At 40.4% G+C, this 17319-nt stretch overlaps 2 protein-coding genes across 10 annotated transcripts in view; both read left to right on the top strand.

Moving 5' to 3' along the window:
• Positions 1-17319, top strand: part of SPATA16 (spermatogenesis associated 16) — a 236212-nt gene that overhangs the window by 189754 nt on the left and 29139 nt on the right. Inside the window, exon 11 of one of the 9 annotated variants that reach the window (XM_038583927.1) lies at positions 7347-7397. The exons of the other annotated variants lie outside the window; for them this stretch is intronic. Coding sequence (XP_038439855.1) covers positions 7347-7382 — 36 coding nt within the window. The 3' untranslated portion in view covers positions 7383-7397. Of the gene's footprint in view, positions 1-7346; positions 7398-17319 lie in introns of those variants that run through there. 9 annotated transcript variants of the gene reach the window in all.
• On the top strand, positions 13737-15528 carry LOC100856782 (T-complex protein 1 subunit eta). Its single transcript, XM_038583928.1, is given in 2 exon segments — positions 13737-14912; positions 14914-15528. Coding segments are annotated over 2 exon segments (1632 nt in total). The 5' UTR covers positions 13737-13751; the 3' UTR covers positions 15385-15528.

Below are 17319 nucleotides of genomic sequence, written 5' to 3'. Positions count from 1 at the left end.
CACTGGGCTTGAGTCACTGCACAGGGATGGGGAGAGGTTGGCTGGTGCCATTCTCTAAGGAAGAACACACTTCAAAAGTGTAGCTTTGCACTGAGAATATAAACTCAGAGTCCAGGCAGGAGACAGAAACCGCTCCAGATATTTGGAAGGGAATTTAATATAAAGAATGGTCGAAGCTATGACACTGTTAAGTAGATAACTGAAAAAGCAAAGGAGAACGATAATTTAGCACAGAAGGAGCAGTTAAAGGCAGCAGCTACCACCCATTAGAGCTGGGAAATCAGAGGAGAGACTGGAGAGAGACTGGAATTACTAAAACCTAGAAACCTGAAGCAGGGACCCTTCTGTGGACCAAAACTCAGGCCTTGCACCAAGAAGCACTATTATCTCCGAGCTTGGAGGAGGAACCCTAAAGGGTGAGATTCAGACTTCTGAAGAGGGGGTACTTACTCACTGGAGCCGAAGGGAGGGAGGGAGGGAGGCAGGAGCGGGGAAGGAATTGTAATGGAGGTAACTGCAACTTTTGGAAAAACGAGATTCAATCGCTGCTACAGAAAAGAGCATGACTTTCTGGAGCAAAGAAGCCTTGCTGAAGAGATGCTCACGGGAAGCCCAAGCAGACAGGAAGCAGCAAGTCCCTCCTTTCTGCTTTGGCATTGCGATGCTCCTCTAACACCTCCTATTGACAGAGACCAACAGCTAGCAAAACAGAAGTGGGATCTGCAGAGTTCCAGGCCCCAGCATCTCAGAGCTGATCCTAGAAGGGTGGGTCTGGAGTTAAGGGACTATAGGCTAATAACTGGCACAAAAGGGCATTGAACTTAGGGTGCTGGCAAGACATCCAAGGGGAAGCACAGGCGGCTGCAGTTCTAGATAAAAGACTGAATAGAGAGAGATGTCTTAGTTGATGGCGAACTGGTATTAATTGAAATCATTTGAGAAGGTGAGATAGCAGAGAAAGAGCATCGAATAAGATGCAAAGAGAGCCTTTGGGAGCACATTTCAAATGTAGGAAGAGAACCTTACAAAGGATACTCAGAAGAAATGGCAAGAGGAATTGAAGCTCGAGGCAAACCAAATGCAATTCTGGTGAGACTCAAGCAATTATAACCACATACCTCTGTTGGCTGTAGAAATCGTCTTTTAGCATAGGGTCAGCAAGCTACAGCCCACAGGTCAAAACTATCCAATCACCTATTTTTATAAACACAGTTTATGGCACACAGCCGTGTCATTCATTTACCTATCGCCTACGTCACCTTGGCTAAGTCGGTTAATTGCTACAGAGACCACGTAGCTCATAAAGCCTACAATCTTTACTGTCTGACCCTACATTGAAAAAGTTTGCTGTGCCCTGGTTTATGGCGTTATCTATCCATCCCAGAAATATTTACATTTGTACACTACATATTTGTATTTATAAACCCAAGTGACAACAGAGCAACAGTTCAATTATGAAATTCCAAGGACCAGCCAAAAAGATGGAAGAGAAATTGATATTTGCCTGTACCTGTTGACATCTTATAGACAACCACCAACTCCATGTCACACTAAGTTTTTGTTGTTTGCATTCATAGGAGTGCCTACCCTGTGGCTTCCCACTTTGCCCCTGTTGCAGTTCCTTATCGCCATGTTAGAAATCACCCCAAATATAGTACTGTAGAACCGTCACCCAGTACTATCTCTCACAATGCTGTGAGTTGACCAGACTTCACTAGGTGGTTCTTGCTCAGTGTCTCAGTGTCTCTCATGTAGTTCAATCAGGTGGCCTCTGTGCCTGGGGCTGGAGTCACCTGAAGGCGAAAATGTGCTCAGCTACAACGAGGCTCACTCTTGTGACTGACAACTGACATTAGTCAACTGAGGCAGCTGACTGGAGTGCCTCCATGGAGCCTCTCCGTGCGAATCAGGCTTCAAACAGCTGGGTTCTGAAAGCAACTATTTCAAGAGAAGGGAAGTGGAAACCATCAGTCCTCTCAAAGGCTGGGCCCAGAACTTCTGCCCTATGCTACTTGTTCAAAGTGGCTGCAGACCAGTCCAGATTCACAGGGTGGGAGGAATAGATTCCATTTCTCCAAGGAAGAGTGATATGTGCATTCAGAAAAGGAATGCAATGAGAGCATCGACCTTGGAGGCGAGCTCCAGCCATAGAGCCATGGATCTCTGTCCCGTGCCAGAAAACACCAGCAAGCGAGCAAGAGTCAGGAGGATAGCAAAGTCAAGGCCTCTGAGGTTGGAACATGGCAAAGCAACTCTACCCAACCACGAGGTGTGGAGATAAAGACTTACTGGTGAGCAGCCAATCTTTTCAAATTAAAAGCCCCGGTAATGATCCCCGCTTTCGAAATGGAAGCTCCTGAGAGGTCTTTAGGAAGATGTGAATGGGAAGGAACAGGGTGCCAAATTTTTCCCAAGGGCTTTTAATTTGGTTAATGTGACTCTACAAAGGATGATCATATCACTTTCAGACAATTCCGGTAGCAAGTAAGTAATTTCCTTTTACTGCTACAGAGCTAATTTGCGTGTGCAGAAAAAAATAATTACAAAAACCCTAATTGTACAAGCTACACTGTGTTCTGAGCCCACTAGAAGTTGATATCAGCATCACCACCTCTGAGATCTGTTATCTGTAATAGAAACAGCTGTTGTACCTAATGAAAACACTTGAAATTTTCATCTGAAGCAGCAGAATTATAGCAGCACCTCCTAGTTCCACGTACTTAAAGGGTCTGTCGGAATTCCCATTACCTAACACAATTTCCAGGGCTCCACTCTGTTATAGGTCTATAAAAAGCCTATCAGGATGAAACCTGATTCATGAGCACTGACCTCCTGTCTACATTTTTTTTTTTTTTTGAGTTTTCTCTAGGAACCCAGAAAAAGAAAGGAAAAAATTGTGGGGTTTTTTTTTTTTGCTAATTTACTGAAACTAAAATATATTCTTTACAGAGTTTTAGGAAAGTGGCTTTTGTTTTTGGTTTGGCTATGTAGAATATTCCCTTTCCAGTAATTAACTCAAGAAAGATATATACATTGGTTTAGCTGTACAAATGCAAAAATAAGCAGATTAAGTGTAAAAACAAAAAAAAAGGTACATTTTCTCATATTGGGAAATCCCATGCCCCAGCAGAACTCTTTAACAAGATTTAGTCCGTAACAACAACAACAAGAGCCTGAGAAAACATAACCCTTTGACTCTCCCAGAGGTCTTGTTATCACACTGCTCATTCATACATGCATCCGACAGTTACCGGGCTTCTCCTGTGGGTCAGACGTTGTTCTAGACATTGCGGATACAGCCATGAAAAAGTAGTGCCCTCATGATGTTTGTATTTCAAAGTAGGCACTAAACTACCAAAAGAAATATGGAATATATTATAAGTAATGAATGCCATGGCTGGAGGAAGCAGGAGAAGAACATGGAAGATGCCCATGATTGCAACTGCACTAGCATAAATAGTCAGGCCGGGATTCACTGAGGTGACATTTGAACAAGAATCTGAAGGGAGTGCAAACCATGCAAATACCTTGGGAAAAGCATTCCAAGTTAAGGAAACAGCAAACGTTAAAACCCCAAGAGTAGAGCGTGCCTGGCATGTACACGGAGGGCTAGGGGACTGGAATAGAATGAACAAGAGTAACAGAAGATGAAGTGAGTGAGCAGAAATCACAATGCTTTGTCAAACAAATAAAGAAGAAAACCACTGGAAGCTGCCCTGCCGAATTGAGACTAGATTGATGGGGGCGACAGTAGACTCTGGGAGACCAGTTAGTAGTTTACTGCAATGATACAGGAGAGTAATTGTGAGGGCTTGAACCCAAGGTTGGATGGCTTCAACCCTGAACCCAGGTGGTGGCCGTGGAGGTGAGAAGTGGTCAGATTCAGTCTTCTATCCAGAAGAGTACTAAAGGCTAAAACTAAAAAAAAAAAAAAAAACAAAAAAAAACAAACAAAAAAAAAAAAACAAAAAACAAAAAACCTAAACTAGCAATTTGGAGACCTGTGCCTGTTACAAATTAGCTCAGAAGCCACTTTTTTTTTTTTTTTCCCCTGGGCCTCAGTTTTTCATCTGTAAAGATACTGAACTAGAAGATTCTAGGTCCCCTCTCAGCTCTGAATGAATCTTTTGAAAGCCAGACCATCAAAATGAAGGAATAAGAGTCAACATTAACTAAGCCCTTAATACGTGCCAACACTCTCCTATATTCCCTTTATATAGACCAACTCACTAATCCTCAAATTAGATAAAATGTATACTTTTTTAAAGAGAGAAGTTCAACAGTTTACATAAAGTCACGCAGCCAGTAAGTGATGGAGCCAGGATGTGGTCTGACCCTGGAGCCTAAGCTCTTTCCTGATAGAAGCCTAAGCGTTGTGCTATCTGAAAGAGCCTGACTGACCAGCACCGTCTTATGTCTAGCTGAGCATTCAGGTGTGAGGCCAAATGGGGAGTTACGGTGACTTCCAACTAAAGTGATATTCGACCATAAACTAGCACAGTTTGATTGTCTTCAGTTCTCAAAGTACACTTCTTTCAAGCTGGGCCTAAGGAGTCACTAAGGAACTTCTGGTTTAGCCTACCTCTATCACCCACCTGTATAGGATCCTCATCCTCTGTTCCTTAGTCTTTCATCTAAAACCAGGAGGAAAAAAAAAAAAAAGGGAAAAATAAATAAATAAATAAAACCAGGAGGAGTACAGAACCTAAATCTGTCAAATCCTTGACCATTAATTGAGCCCCCACTCATGAGACCTTGGGCAAGTCACAACCTTCTAAAAAACATAATGTGTTTATATCCTTACCACCTTCAGAGTCTATGATTTCACGTTACCTAGCGTTGAATCCTGAAGCCCATCAAAGCTTTATGAACTAGGCCTGAAGATAAATAGAAAAAGAAGTCTTTAGAAAAAGGAGTCTTTAAAAAAAAATGTGCCAACTGTTAAGTTGGAACATTCCTATTTCTTCCCACCACAGAATCAGTTAAGAGAAACAGTTAAGCAGCACTCTGTCTGCAACTCAGAGGAAAAGTTATTTGTTCTTCCCTCACAAAGTCTAAATTTCACATTGAGAAGATCAGAATTTAATCTGATACAGCATATTGTCTTATTCCGATATGCCTCTGGATCACTGACTTGAGACTAAATGAGGAGAAATGAAATTTTGTTATTTTAAAAGTAATGAGGGAAATACTCTACCATGTAATCCCGGTCCTGTGAATTTTCATGAAAAGAAATACTACTTTAAAATTTCATCAAATATTATAATGTGCTACATCACAACCTTCTGTGAATTCAACTAACACAGTATATAGGTCGATATCTGTAAACCATCCATCCATAGGACCCTGCGCATTATTTCGCGTTTTATGTTCTTTTTTATCTCAAAAATCTCAACTTATAAGTCCTATCTGTCATCATACAGACATGATATTCATTGACATACTAATCTGGTCTTTTGAGATGAAAATGGGATAGGATTGTATGTCACTTAGCAACTCTGCTCCGTTCAAGGCTGTTGATGTAGGCAGAGCAAGCAGGGGAGACTACAAATCTGGGAGATGGGCCAGGGGCAGTTGGTTGAGGAGGAAGAGAGAAGAGCAAATTGGAACATTTTATTTACTTTCCACATCAGCATTCAGACCTGAACCCCTCCAGAAACTCTGCTGAGAGAGATTGCACACGCGGCACGATCCTTCGTCGGCCAGTCGTGCGGGCTGACTGATGCGTGGTTAGGGCATGCAGTTGTGTCTCTCTGAAAGTACCGCTGTCTTTTCAAAGATTCAGCAACCGTACCACTCATTTGCAAAGCAGTTTTCCTAGCAATCAGGCTTTTCCTGTGTGTCTTGTTCTTTAAGGAGTCTCTGCAGATTTATTGCAATTTGGTTGTGAATCTTCTCCGCTTCTGCTTATGGGCTTCCTCATTAGCATATCCCCAAATTCCTTTACAGTGTGTACTCCAAGCACTGCTAAGCAGTTCTGTCCGTGGCATAACGCAGATCGTGGGGAGAAACCTAAATGCTCTTGATGCTGACCACGCTGGGGGGAAGGACGGGGACAGACTCTGGGGACAAGGAGAGACAGGCAAGGTTCAAGGGGCAGAAGAGGCCAGGTGCCTGGGATAAATCTTTGAAGTTCCCAGAATAAATGAGTCTGTGTCAGTTGGTGTCCAGACAGCAGCAGTAGTGGAGTAGCCCCCCACCCCCACCTTCCCCTCCCTACCCCCCAACCCCCCCACCCCCCCACCCCACCCCCGCCTTGAACCTCCTGATTGTGGTCAGAAGCCGAGCCCCAGGGGCATTTGGACCTGGAGGGAGCATTTCATCCTCTAATGTTGCACTCAACAAAGCCAAGTCCAGCTTAAAGAGGGGGGAAGGCCAAAAGCCCTGGTCCTAGTCATTTTCCCCAACTACCATGTGATCCTTCAAATCTAAGTGACAAACTGCAGTTACCATTTAAACCAAACAACATCTTTCTCCTCTGACTTAAAGGAAAAAAAGTGTGTTGTTAATTTGTTAAACATTTTCAACAACTGTATTGCCTAATCATTTATTTCCCACCTGTGCTTGGCCTTCCCTCCAAAACTGGGAATACCTCTTTTATGGACTTTGTCAGTTAGAAAATATTCTAAAACTTTTATGATTTGGCAAGAAATTTCTGCAGCAGAAGCATTTCTGTGCAGGAGTCAAATCCTAGCAAGGCCCTCATCTAGGGAGTATGTATCCAGGAGATTTGCCAGATTTAACCGGGAGTTTATCAAGGGGCAGACAAAGCTAACTGCCATTGTGCTCCCATACCTAATAAAATACTATGTTACTCAACAAATGATCAGACTATGTTAATCTCTTTGAAGTTTGCTTTTGAATAACTATCCCAATTAAAGCAGGCTATAGAAAAATGTATTTCAGATAAACAATTAAGTTAATTAATACCGTGGTGATGGCAAATATTATCAGTGATTACTATTGATCTTTTAATATGTGCCAAGCACTTCATCATCGGGTTATCACATTTAATCATTGCAACAACCCTGTGAGGTTGATGTCATTATTTCTCCTTTGAGAGATGAGAAAAAGAGCTTTGTAGAATTAACAAGGAAATAAGCCTAAGTTAGTAGTGACAGCTTTTAGTTTTGAGTCAGATTTGTTTGGGTGGATCAAAGGCTTTGTTCCTAATCATTAGCTAGAACCAACTGCAGCTACTAAAAGTCCATGGCACAAAGAATATTGCCTGACCCAAGTTCAGATCCTGTAGGACAGCCAGTGAGACAACCCTTGAGCCTACTTTTCAGCAGTGACAGGGGTAGGAGCATCAGAGGCTCTCACAGGCATTCTCCATCCTTCTCTAGATCACAGCTGACTGGCCCAGCCGAGGACATATCTAGCCAGCTATATGGCAGTTGCCTGACCAAATCCAAAACTTGGCACACCCACTGTCTCCTGGATCATCTGCTCTCACTGTCTTCCCTCATCATATAGACATTGCATTTATGTTGGCTTTGATAGCTCACCATTTTCCCTCCTCCTGCAACATTAGAACTTCAAGGAAACAGCTTGGAAGTCTGGCCATTCCTATAGCGTACTTCTTGTCAACCTGAGGGTCACTTTCTGGTGAGTTAACTGAAAGGCAGGCTGTCAATAATGACACAATTTGAGAAACACAGATTGCCATGACCCCTCCAAGCCTTATCCTCAGAGCCCAGAAGCCTTACGCCTGGAACTGGACAGCATAGTTTTTACTCCTTCACTTCTGGGATCCTTCCCTGCCTGTCCCACTAGTGAGCTAATATATAGGAAGGTAACTAAGACAGAAATTGGAAATGCTTATAGTTTTTTTAATGTCTATAAAAACTTTTCAAAATATATCTTTCAGAAGTTCAGTGAAATATCTGGGGCAAGGGAGGGGAGTGTATATCTCAATTCTATTTTCAACTGAAGAGTGAGTTTGCAGTTCATTCTAAAGTTACTCTCCTTAAATTACCAAAGGTGTCGTCTTTGCTTGGCAGCCCAGCATTTTATTGCATGTATTTTATACATTAAGTTTTGCAATCCTTTATAATTCTGGAGAATAACACAATAACAGCTTATACCACTTGGTAGTTAAATGAACCATAGGACATCTTCCATTCTGTATGGAAAGTGGGATTAATACAGAGTTCAGAGCAATTGACTTGTAGCTCATTCAATCATTTACAGTGTACTCATTATACCTTTCATCTTTTGGAGAGGGCAGAAATGAAAGTGCCTTTATATGCAGCCCTAAAGGAAGGTATGGGCCATTTCTCATTGTGATTATGCCTTTCTTAAAATGGTGCATGTGGAGGAGGGGACAAGACTATTAGAATCTAAAACACATACAAATGCCATAAGCATAAACACACCCATATCTCTTAATATCATCAAAACTGGGTATGTGTGAAACTTGTGTGTACTTTGCTAAAAATGATTTTCTGCTTGAGAAAGATTCTGGAGAGGAGCATGAGATGGCTGGTGAAAGAATGAATATAGACTTATGTTTGAGATCCTAACCAAAAAACAAGATAAAGTTAGGCCCTTTTCTTATTGAATTAAAAGGAATCTGAGACTCTTTTACCTTTACAAGACCTCCTATGCAGAGAAGACCCCTCCAGCTTCACAGTGATTCACAAAATCATATTAACATAGATACTTAAAAGCAACCAGAAAAACTGATTTAAGAAATTATAGTACATCTCCCTGAAGTACAGGGGTCAAAGCTTATTTAAAAAAAAAAAAAAAAAAAAAACAAAACACATGATAGAAGACTTCCACTTCAGGAATGTGGGGTAGATATGCTTTCCCCTATTCCTACCAGTAAGAACAACTAAAGATCCTGAACATTATATGTAAAACAAATACAAGACTCTGGAAAGTGGAATGAAAAGGACTGACCACCAAGAGACATGAAGACTTGAGGAATGACATGATAGATTTTTATTTTCTCATACATCCTACACTCTTTGCAAAGAAGCTAGTAACCCAGAAACACTAACGTGTCGACAAAACAGCCCCAACAAAAGCCAAAGGACAGGGAAAGAGGAAACCTAGTAAAATGGAAAATCCTTACACAATAATCATTCTACTCCAGCCAAACATCACAGAAAAAAACATGGTGATCCAATACTCACACATGTCAGCAACAGCCAGGTAAGTAGTTAGACTCCTGCCCTCACTAGGCTATAGCAAGTTGTCCCAGTCTTCCCACTCTAACAGAGTAGTGGCAGAAAAGACCAGATATGGAACCTGGATTTCATCTCCACTGGGTAGTAAGGCACCACTTCCCTTCCTTCCCCCTGTTGGTGTGGTATCAGAGGAGGCCTGGCAGAGAGTCAGGATTTTTGACATGTACCAACAATTATGAGCCTGCCTCTTCAACATGATGTCAGTGGAGGCCACATGACAAGCACTAATAAGGTATCGCTGCCCCTTCCTGCTAGGGAGGTATCAATGAAAACCTTGTGAGGAACGTGAATGCTCATCCTCACCCAGAAATAATGAGGAGTCAATAAAGGCTGAATGGGGAACCTGAATTTCCAAACCAACCCGTAACAAGGCAGTGCCCTTTCCATACTCTGCCAGAGCAGTGTCAGGAAAATCTAGCTAAATAAAAAGGTTTAAATAAGATCCAGAATCTCATGTCATAATGCCCAAAATGTCCAGATTTCAAATAAAAATCACTCATCATACCAGGACCCAAAAAGGTCTCAAACTGAATGAAGAAAGATGATCAAAAAATTCTAACACAGAAATGATAGAGATATTAGAATTATCTAACAAAGATTTTATTTTTTTATTTTTTTATTTTTTTTCTAACAAAGATTTTAAAGCAGCCATCATAAGAAATTTTAATGAGCAATTACAAACACTTTAAAACAAATGAAAAAAAATGAGTCTCCACAAAGACATAGAAAGGTTCAGCAGATAATAGAAGATATAAAAAGAACCAAATAAAAATTTTAGAACTGAAAAATACTGAAATAAAAACTGGAATTAAAAAAAAAAACCTCAGTGGATGTAAAATATGATACCAAATATCTGAAATGTGGAGGGGAGAGAAGTAAAGAATGAGTTTAAAATTAAGTGACAATTAGCTTAATATGGACTGCTATATGCAGACAATGTTATATATACATCGAATGGTAACCACAAATCAAAAAACAGTAATAGATATGCAAAAATAAGAATCCAAGTACATCACTAAAGAAAACCAACAAACCATGAAAGAGAGAGAGAAGAAATAATCACAGAAAAACAAAAACAACCCACAAAACAAGTAACAGAATGGCAATAAATATGAATCTATCAATAATTAGTTCGAATGTAAATGGAATAATCACTCCAATCAAAAGACATAAGGTGACAGAGTGGATTTAAAAAAGACCCATCTGCATGCTGCCTACATGAGATTCATTTCAGACCTAAAGACACCTGCAGATTGAAAGTGAGGGGATGGAGAAACATTTATCATGCAAATGGATGTCAAAGGAAAGCCAGAGTAGCAATACTTATATCAGACAAAATAGACTTTAAAACTAATATTTGAAAAGAGACAAATTACTATGACTGTATAATAATAATGGAGACATTCCAACAAGAAGATATAACAATTGTAAATATTTATACATCCAAAATGGGAGCACCCAAATATATAAAACAGTTAATAACAAACATAAAGAAACTACTTGATAGTAATACAATAATAGTAAGGGACTTTAAAGACTCCACGTACAACAATGGACAGATCATCCAAACAGAAAATCAACAAGAAAACAGTGACTTTGAATGACAGACTAGACCAGATGGATTTAACAGATAAATTCAGAACATTCCATCCTACAACAGCAGAATACACACATTCTTTTCAAGTGTACATGGGACATTCTCCAGAATAGATCAATATTAGGCCACAAAACAAACTTCAACAAATTAAAAATGAAGTCCTACTCTGCACCTTTTCTGACCATAATGCTATGAAACTAGAAGTCAACCACAAGAAAAAAACCTGGAAAGACCACAAATACATGGAGATTCAATAATATGCTACTAATAAATGCTACCAAACAATGAATGGATCAATCAAAGAAATCAAAAAGTACATGGAAACAAATGAAAATGAAAACACAATGATCCAACACCTTTGGGATATAGCAAAAGTGGTTCTAAGAGGGAAGCATATAGTAATATTGGCCTACCTCAACAAATAAGAATAATCTCAAACTACCTAACATTACACCTAAATGAGCTAGAAAAAGAATGACAAAACCCAAAACCAGGAGAAGGAAGGAAATAACAAAGATTAGAACAGAAATAAATGGTAGAGAAACTAAAAAAAAACAAGAGAACAATGAAACCAGGAGCTGGTTCTTTGAAAAGATCAACAAAATCAATAAACCTCTAGCCAGACTCATCAAGAAAAAAAAAATAAACGACTCAAATAAATAAAATCATAAACGAAAGAAGAGAAATAACAACCAACACCACAGAAATACAAATTATTTTAAGAGAATATTATGAAAAACGATATGCCAACAAATTAGATAAACTAGAAGAAATGGATAAATTCCTAGAAATATATATCCTACCAAACTGAAGCAGGTAGAAATAGAAAATTTGAACAGAACAATTACCAGCAAAGAGATTGAATCAGTAGTCCAAAAACTCACAACAAAATCTAGGACCAGACCGCTTCAAGGGAAATTCTACCGAATATTTTTTTTATTTTCTTAAAGCTTTTATTTATTTATTCATGACAGACAGAGAGAGAGAGAGAGAGAGGCAGAGACACAGGCAGAGGGAGAGGGAGAGAAGCAGGCTCCATGCAGGGAGCCCAATGCGGGACCCTATCCTGGGTCTCCAGGATTACACCCCGAGCCGAAGGCAGCGCCAAACCTCTGGGCCACCCGGGCTGCCCTCTACCAAATATTTAAGGAAGAACTACTACCTATTCTTCTCAAACTATTTCAAAAAATAGAACAAACTTCATTCTATGAAGCCAGTATCACCCTGATACCAAAATCAGATAAAGGCACCTCACACACACACACACACACACACACACACACAAATACAAGCCATTATCTCTGATGAATATAGAAGCAAAAATCCTCAACAAAACACTAGCAAACTGAATACAACAATACATTTTTAAAAAATCATTCACTACAATCAAGTGGGATTTATTCTTGGAATACAAGGGTGGTGCAATATTCACAAATCAACTTGATATATCACATCAATAAGAAAAAGAATAAAAATTATTTGATCATTTCAATAGATGTACAAAAGTATTTGACAAAGTATAACATCCACTAATGATAACAGCTCTCAACAAAGTAAGTTTAGGGGCACCTGGGTTTAGCATCTGACTCTCAGTTTTGGTTCAGGTCATGATATCAGATCATGCATCCAGCTCCGTGCAGACCACGAAGCCTGCTTAAGATTCTCTCTCCCTCCACCCTTCCCCTCCCCCTCCCGACTTATGCTCTCTCTTTCTTCCCCCCCCCCCTCAAAAAAGAAAGAAGTAGGTTTAGAGGGAACACACCTCAACATAATAAAGGCCATATATGAAAAATTCACAGCTACCATCATCCTTAATGGGGAAAAACTGAGAGCTTTCCCCCTAATATCAGGAACAAGACAAAGATGTCCACTCTTCACCACTTTTATTCAACATAGTACTGGAAGTCTGAGCCACAGCAACAAAAAGACAACTAAAAGAAATAAAAGGCATCCAAACTGGTAAGGAAGAAGTAAAACTGCCACTATTTGCAGATGACATGATGCTATATGTGAAAAACCCTAAAGCCTCTACCAAAAAACTATTAGAACTGACAAATGAATTCAGTAAAGTTACAGGATACAAAATAAATGTACAGAAATCTGTTACATTTCTATACACTAATAATAAAGAACAGAAAGAGAAATTAAGAAAAAACCCCATTTACAATTGCACCAAAAATAATAAGATACCTAGGAATAAACCTAACCAAAGAAGTGAGAACTATATTCTGTATTCTGAGAACTATGAAACATTGATGAAAGAAATTGAAGAGGATACAAAGAAATGGAAAGACATTCCATGCTCATGGATCGGAAGAACAAATATTGTTAATAAGTCTATACTATTCAAACCAAACTACACATTTAATGCAATCCCTATCAAAATGCCAAGAACATTTTTCACAGAGCTTAGAACAAACAAGCCTAAAATTTAAATGGAACTACAAAAGGTGCCAAATAGCCAAAGCAATTTTGAAAAAGAAAAGCAAAGGTGGAGACATCACAATTTTGGGCTTCAAGTTATATTACAAAGCTGTAGTGATCAAAACAGTATGGTACTGGCAGAAAAATAGACACATAACTCAATAGAACAGAATGGAAAACCCAAAATAAACACATATTTATATAATCAATTAAACTTTGGCAAAGCAGGAAAGACTATCCAGTGAGAATAAGACCATCTCTTCAACAAATGGTATTGAGAAAACTGGACAGATACATGAAAAAGAATGAAAAATGGCCACTTTCCTTACACCATATGCAAAAATAAACAAAATGTATTAAAGACCTAAATGTGAAACCCGAAACCATAAAAATCCTAGAAGAGAGCACAGGCAGGAATCTCTCTGACCATTGGCCATAGCAACATATTTCTAAAATATGTCTCCTGGTGGGGTTGCCAGGCCGCCCGGACGCGGAGACTGGAGGAGTAGCGGGCCACCGAATAAGCTTCCAAAATGATGCCCACACCAGTTATCCTGTTAAAAGAGGGGACCGATAGCTCCCAGGGCATCCCCCAGCTTGTAAGTAACATCAGTGCCTGCCAGGTGATTGCAGAGGCTGTAAGAACCACCCTAGGCCCTCGTGGCATGGACAAGCTGATTGTAGATGGCCGAGGCAAAGCAACAATTTCTAATGATGGGGCCACAATTCTGAAACTCCTTGATGTTGTCCATCCAGCAGCAAAGACTCTAGTGGACATTGCTAAATCCCAAGACGCTGAGGTCGGTGATGGTACCACCTCAGTGACCCTGCTGGCTGCAGAGTTTCTGAAGCAGGTGAAACCCTATGTGGAAGAAGGTTTGCACCCACAGATCATCATCCGAGCTTTCCGCACTGCCACCCAGTTGGCAGTTAACAAGATCAAAGAGATCGCTGTGACCGTGAAGAAGGAAGATAAAGTGGAACAGAGGAAGCTGCTGGAGAAGTGTGCCATGACCGCCCTGAGCTCTAAGCTGATTTCCCAGCAGAAAGCCTTCTTCGCTAAGATGGTGGTGGATGCAGTGATAATGCTCGATGAGTTGTTGCAGCTTAAAATGATTGGAATCAAGAAGGTGCAAGGTGGTGCTCTAGAGGAGTCCCAGCTGGTAGCTGGCGTTGCATTCAAGAAGACTTTCTCTTATGCTGGGTTTGAAATGCAACCCAAAAAGTACAACAATCCAATGATTGCCCTTTTAAATGTTGAGCTTGAGCTGAAAGCTGAGAAAGATAATGCTGAAATCAGAGTCCACACCGTGGAGGATTATCAGGCAATTGTTGATGCTGAGTGGAACATTCTCTATGACAAGTTAGAGAGGATCCATCATTCTGGAGCCAAAGTCGTCTTGTCCAAACTCCCCATTGGGGATGTGGCCACCCAGTACTTTGCCGACAGGGACATGTTCTGTGCTGGCCGGGTGCCGGAGGAGGATCTGAAGAGGACAATGATGGCCTGCGGAGGCTCCATCCAAACCAGTGTGAATGCTCTGTCAGCTGATGTGCTAGGCCGCTGCCAGGTCTTTGAAGAGACGCAGATTGGAGGCGAGAGGTACAATTTCTTCACTGGCTGCCCCAAGGCCAAGACCTGCACTATCATCCTTCGTGGTGGTGCTGAGCAGTTTATGGAGGAGACAGAGCTGGTCTCTGCATGACGCCATCATGATCGTCAGGAGGGCCATCAAGAATGATTCAGTGGTAGCTGGTGGCGGGGCCATTGAGATGGAGCTTTCCAAGTATCTGCGGGATTACTCAAGGACCATTCCAGGAAAACAGCAGCTGTTGATCGGGGCATATGCCAAGGCCTTGGAAATTATCCCACGTCAGCTGTGTGACAATGCTGGCTTTGATGCCACAAACATCCTCAACAAGCTGCGGGCTCGGCATGCCCAGGGGGGCATGTGGTATGGAGTGGACGTCAACAATGAGGACATTGCTGACAACTTTGAGACGTTTGTGTGGGAGCCAGCCATGGTGCACATCAATGCCCTGACTGCAGCCTCTGAGGCCGCCTGCCTTATCGTGTCAGTGGATAAGACCATCAAAAACCCTTGCTCAACAGTAGACGCTCCCCCAGCTGCGGGCCGGGGACGGGGCCGGGGCCGCCCACACTGAGAGGCACCTTGTCCCTCACAAGAGTGGCTGGCAGGCTGGCTGCAGGGTATGCTTACTCTGTCTTGGTTAATGGGTATTATGAGGAAGGGGTAGTAATTGGCCTGCTCAGCTCTCACTGGAGGTTATTTAAATAAACTTAAAGACATAAAATAAAATAAAATAAAATAAAATAAAATAAAATAAAAATAAAATAAAATAAAATAAAATAAGTCTCCTGAGGGAAGGGAAATAAAATCAAAGATAAATTATTGGGACTACATACATAAAATCCTCTGTGCAGCAAAGGAAACAATCAACAAAACTAAAAGGCAACCTACTAAATGGGAAAAGATATTTGCCAGGGACTTATCTGATAAAGGGTTAGTATCCAAAATATATAAAGAACTGATACAACTCAATACCCAAAAAGCAAATAATCCAATTTAAAATGAGCAGAAGACATAAACAGACATTTCTCCAAAGAAGGCATCTACATGGCCAACGGACCAACAGACACATGAAAAGATGCTTAATGTCACTCATCATCAGGGAAATGCAAATTAGAACTCCAGTGAGCTATCACCTCATACCTATCAGAATGGCTAAGATAAAAAACACAAGAAACAAGTGCTGGCAAGGAAGTGGAGAAAAAAGAACACTTGTGCACTGTTGGTGGGAATCCAAACTGGTGCAGCCACTGTGAAAAATAGTATGGAGTTTCCTCCAAAAATTAAAAAACAGAACTATCCTACAATCCAGGAATAGCACTACTGTTACCTAGAAAACACAAAAGCACTAATTCAAAGGGATACATGTACCCTGATATTCATTGCAGCATTATTTATAATAGCCAAACTATGGAGGCAGCCCAAATGTTCATCAAGTGATAATTGGACAAAGGAGAGGATATGTATATGTATGTACACACAAGCATGCACACGCGTGCGCACACACACACAGTGGAATATTATTCAGCCATAAAAAGAATGAAATCTTAAAAAAAATAAAGAATGAAATTTTGCCATTTCCAATGACATGCATGGAGCTAGAGAGTATGTTGTTAAGTGAAATAAGTTAGAGAAAGACTAATACCTATGATTTCATGCCTATGTGAAATTTAAGGAGCAAAACAAACAAGCAAAGGTAGGGGCTGGGGAGAGAGAGAGACGGCCAAGAAACAGACTCTTAACTATAGAGAACAAACTAATGGCTACCAAAGGGGAGGTGGCGGGGTGGGATGGGGGAAATAGGTTATGGGGATTAAGGAGTGCACTTGTATTGTGGAGCACTGGGTGATATATGGAAGTGTCGAATCACTACACCTGCAACTAATGTAGCACTGAATCATAACTATACTGGAAGTAAAATAAAAACTTAAAAACTTAGTGGAGGGTCTCAATGACAGAAGGAAGGGGACAGAGGAAAGAATCAGTAAAATGAAGATAGGAAAATAGAAATTACCCATTCTAAAAAACACCAGTGGGCCCTAATAAAGATATGTGCCCTGGTTCTTATCTCTCTGTCTCTCTCTCTCTGTACCCTGCCTCGACTTCCCCATGTGGTCGTTGAGGCATGCTATGTACTTCCTCCAGGACTTATGAACAGCATACTTCTCTATTTCAGTTTCTCTTGTGTTTTTTTGTTAAACTGCATGCAGCAATCTTCCAGTCTTTTTCTGCCTTTTGTGGTTTTAATTGGGTATTTTATATGATTCTACTTTCTTTCCTTTCTTAGTATATCAGTTATATTTCTCTCTCTCTTTTTCTTTTTTACTTTTTTTTACTGGTTGTCCTAGAGTTTACAATATATATATATTGTATAATATATATTTACAACGAATATATATAATATAGTTACAACGAATCCACGTCCACTTTCAAATGGATACCACTACAACACTACACAAGTAGTGTGAGTACCTTATAAAAAATAATCTTATTTTTCATATCTGTATCA

This window comes from Canis lupus, chromosome 34, assembly GCF_011100685.1.
Source record: "Canis lupus familiaris isolate Mischka breed German Shepherd chromosome 34, alternate assembly UU_Cfam_GSD_1.0, whole genome shotgun sequence".
Taxonomy (NCBI): domain Eukaryota; kingdom Metazoa; phylum Chordata; class Mammalia; order Carnivora; family Canidae; genus Canis; species Canis lupus.
Note: the sequence above shows the minus strand (reverse complement) of the source record. Positions and strands in the feature narration are given on the sequence as shown.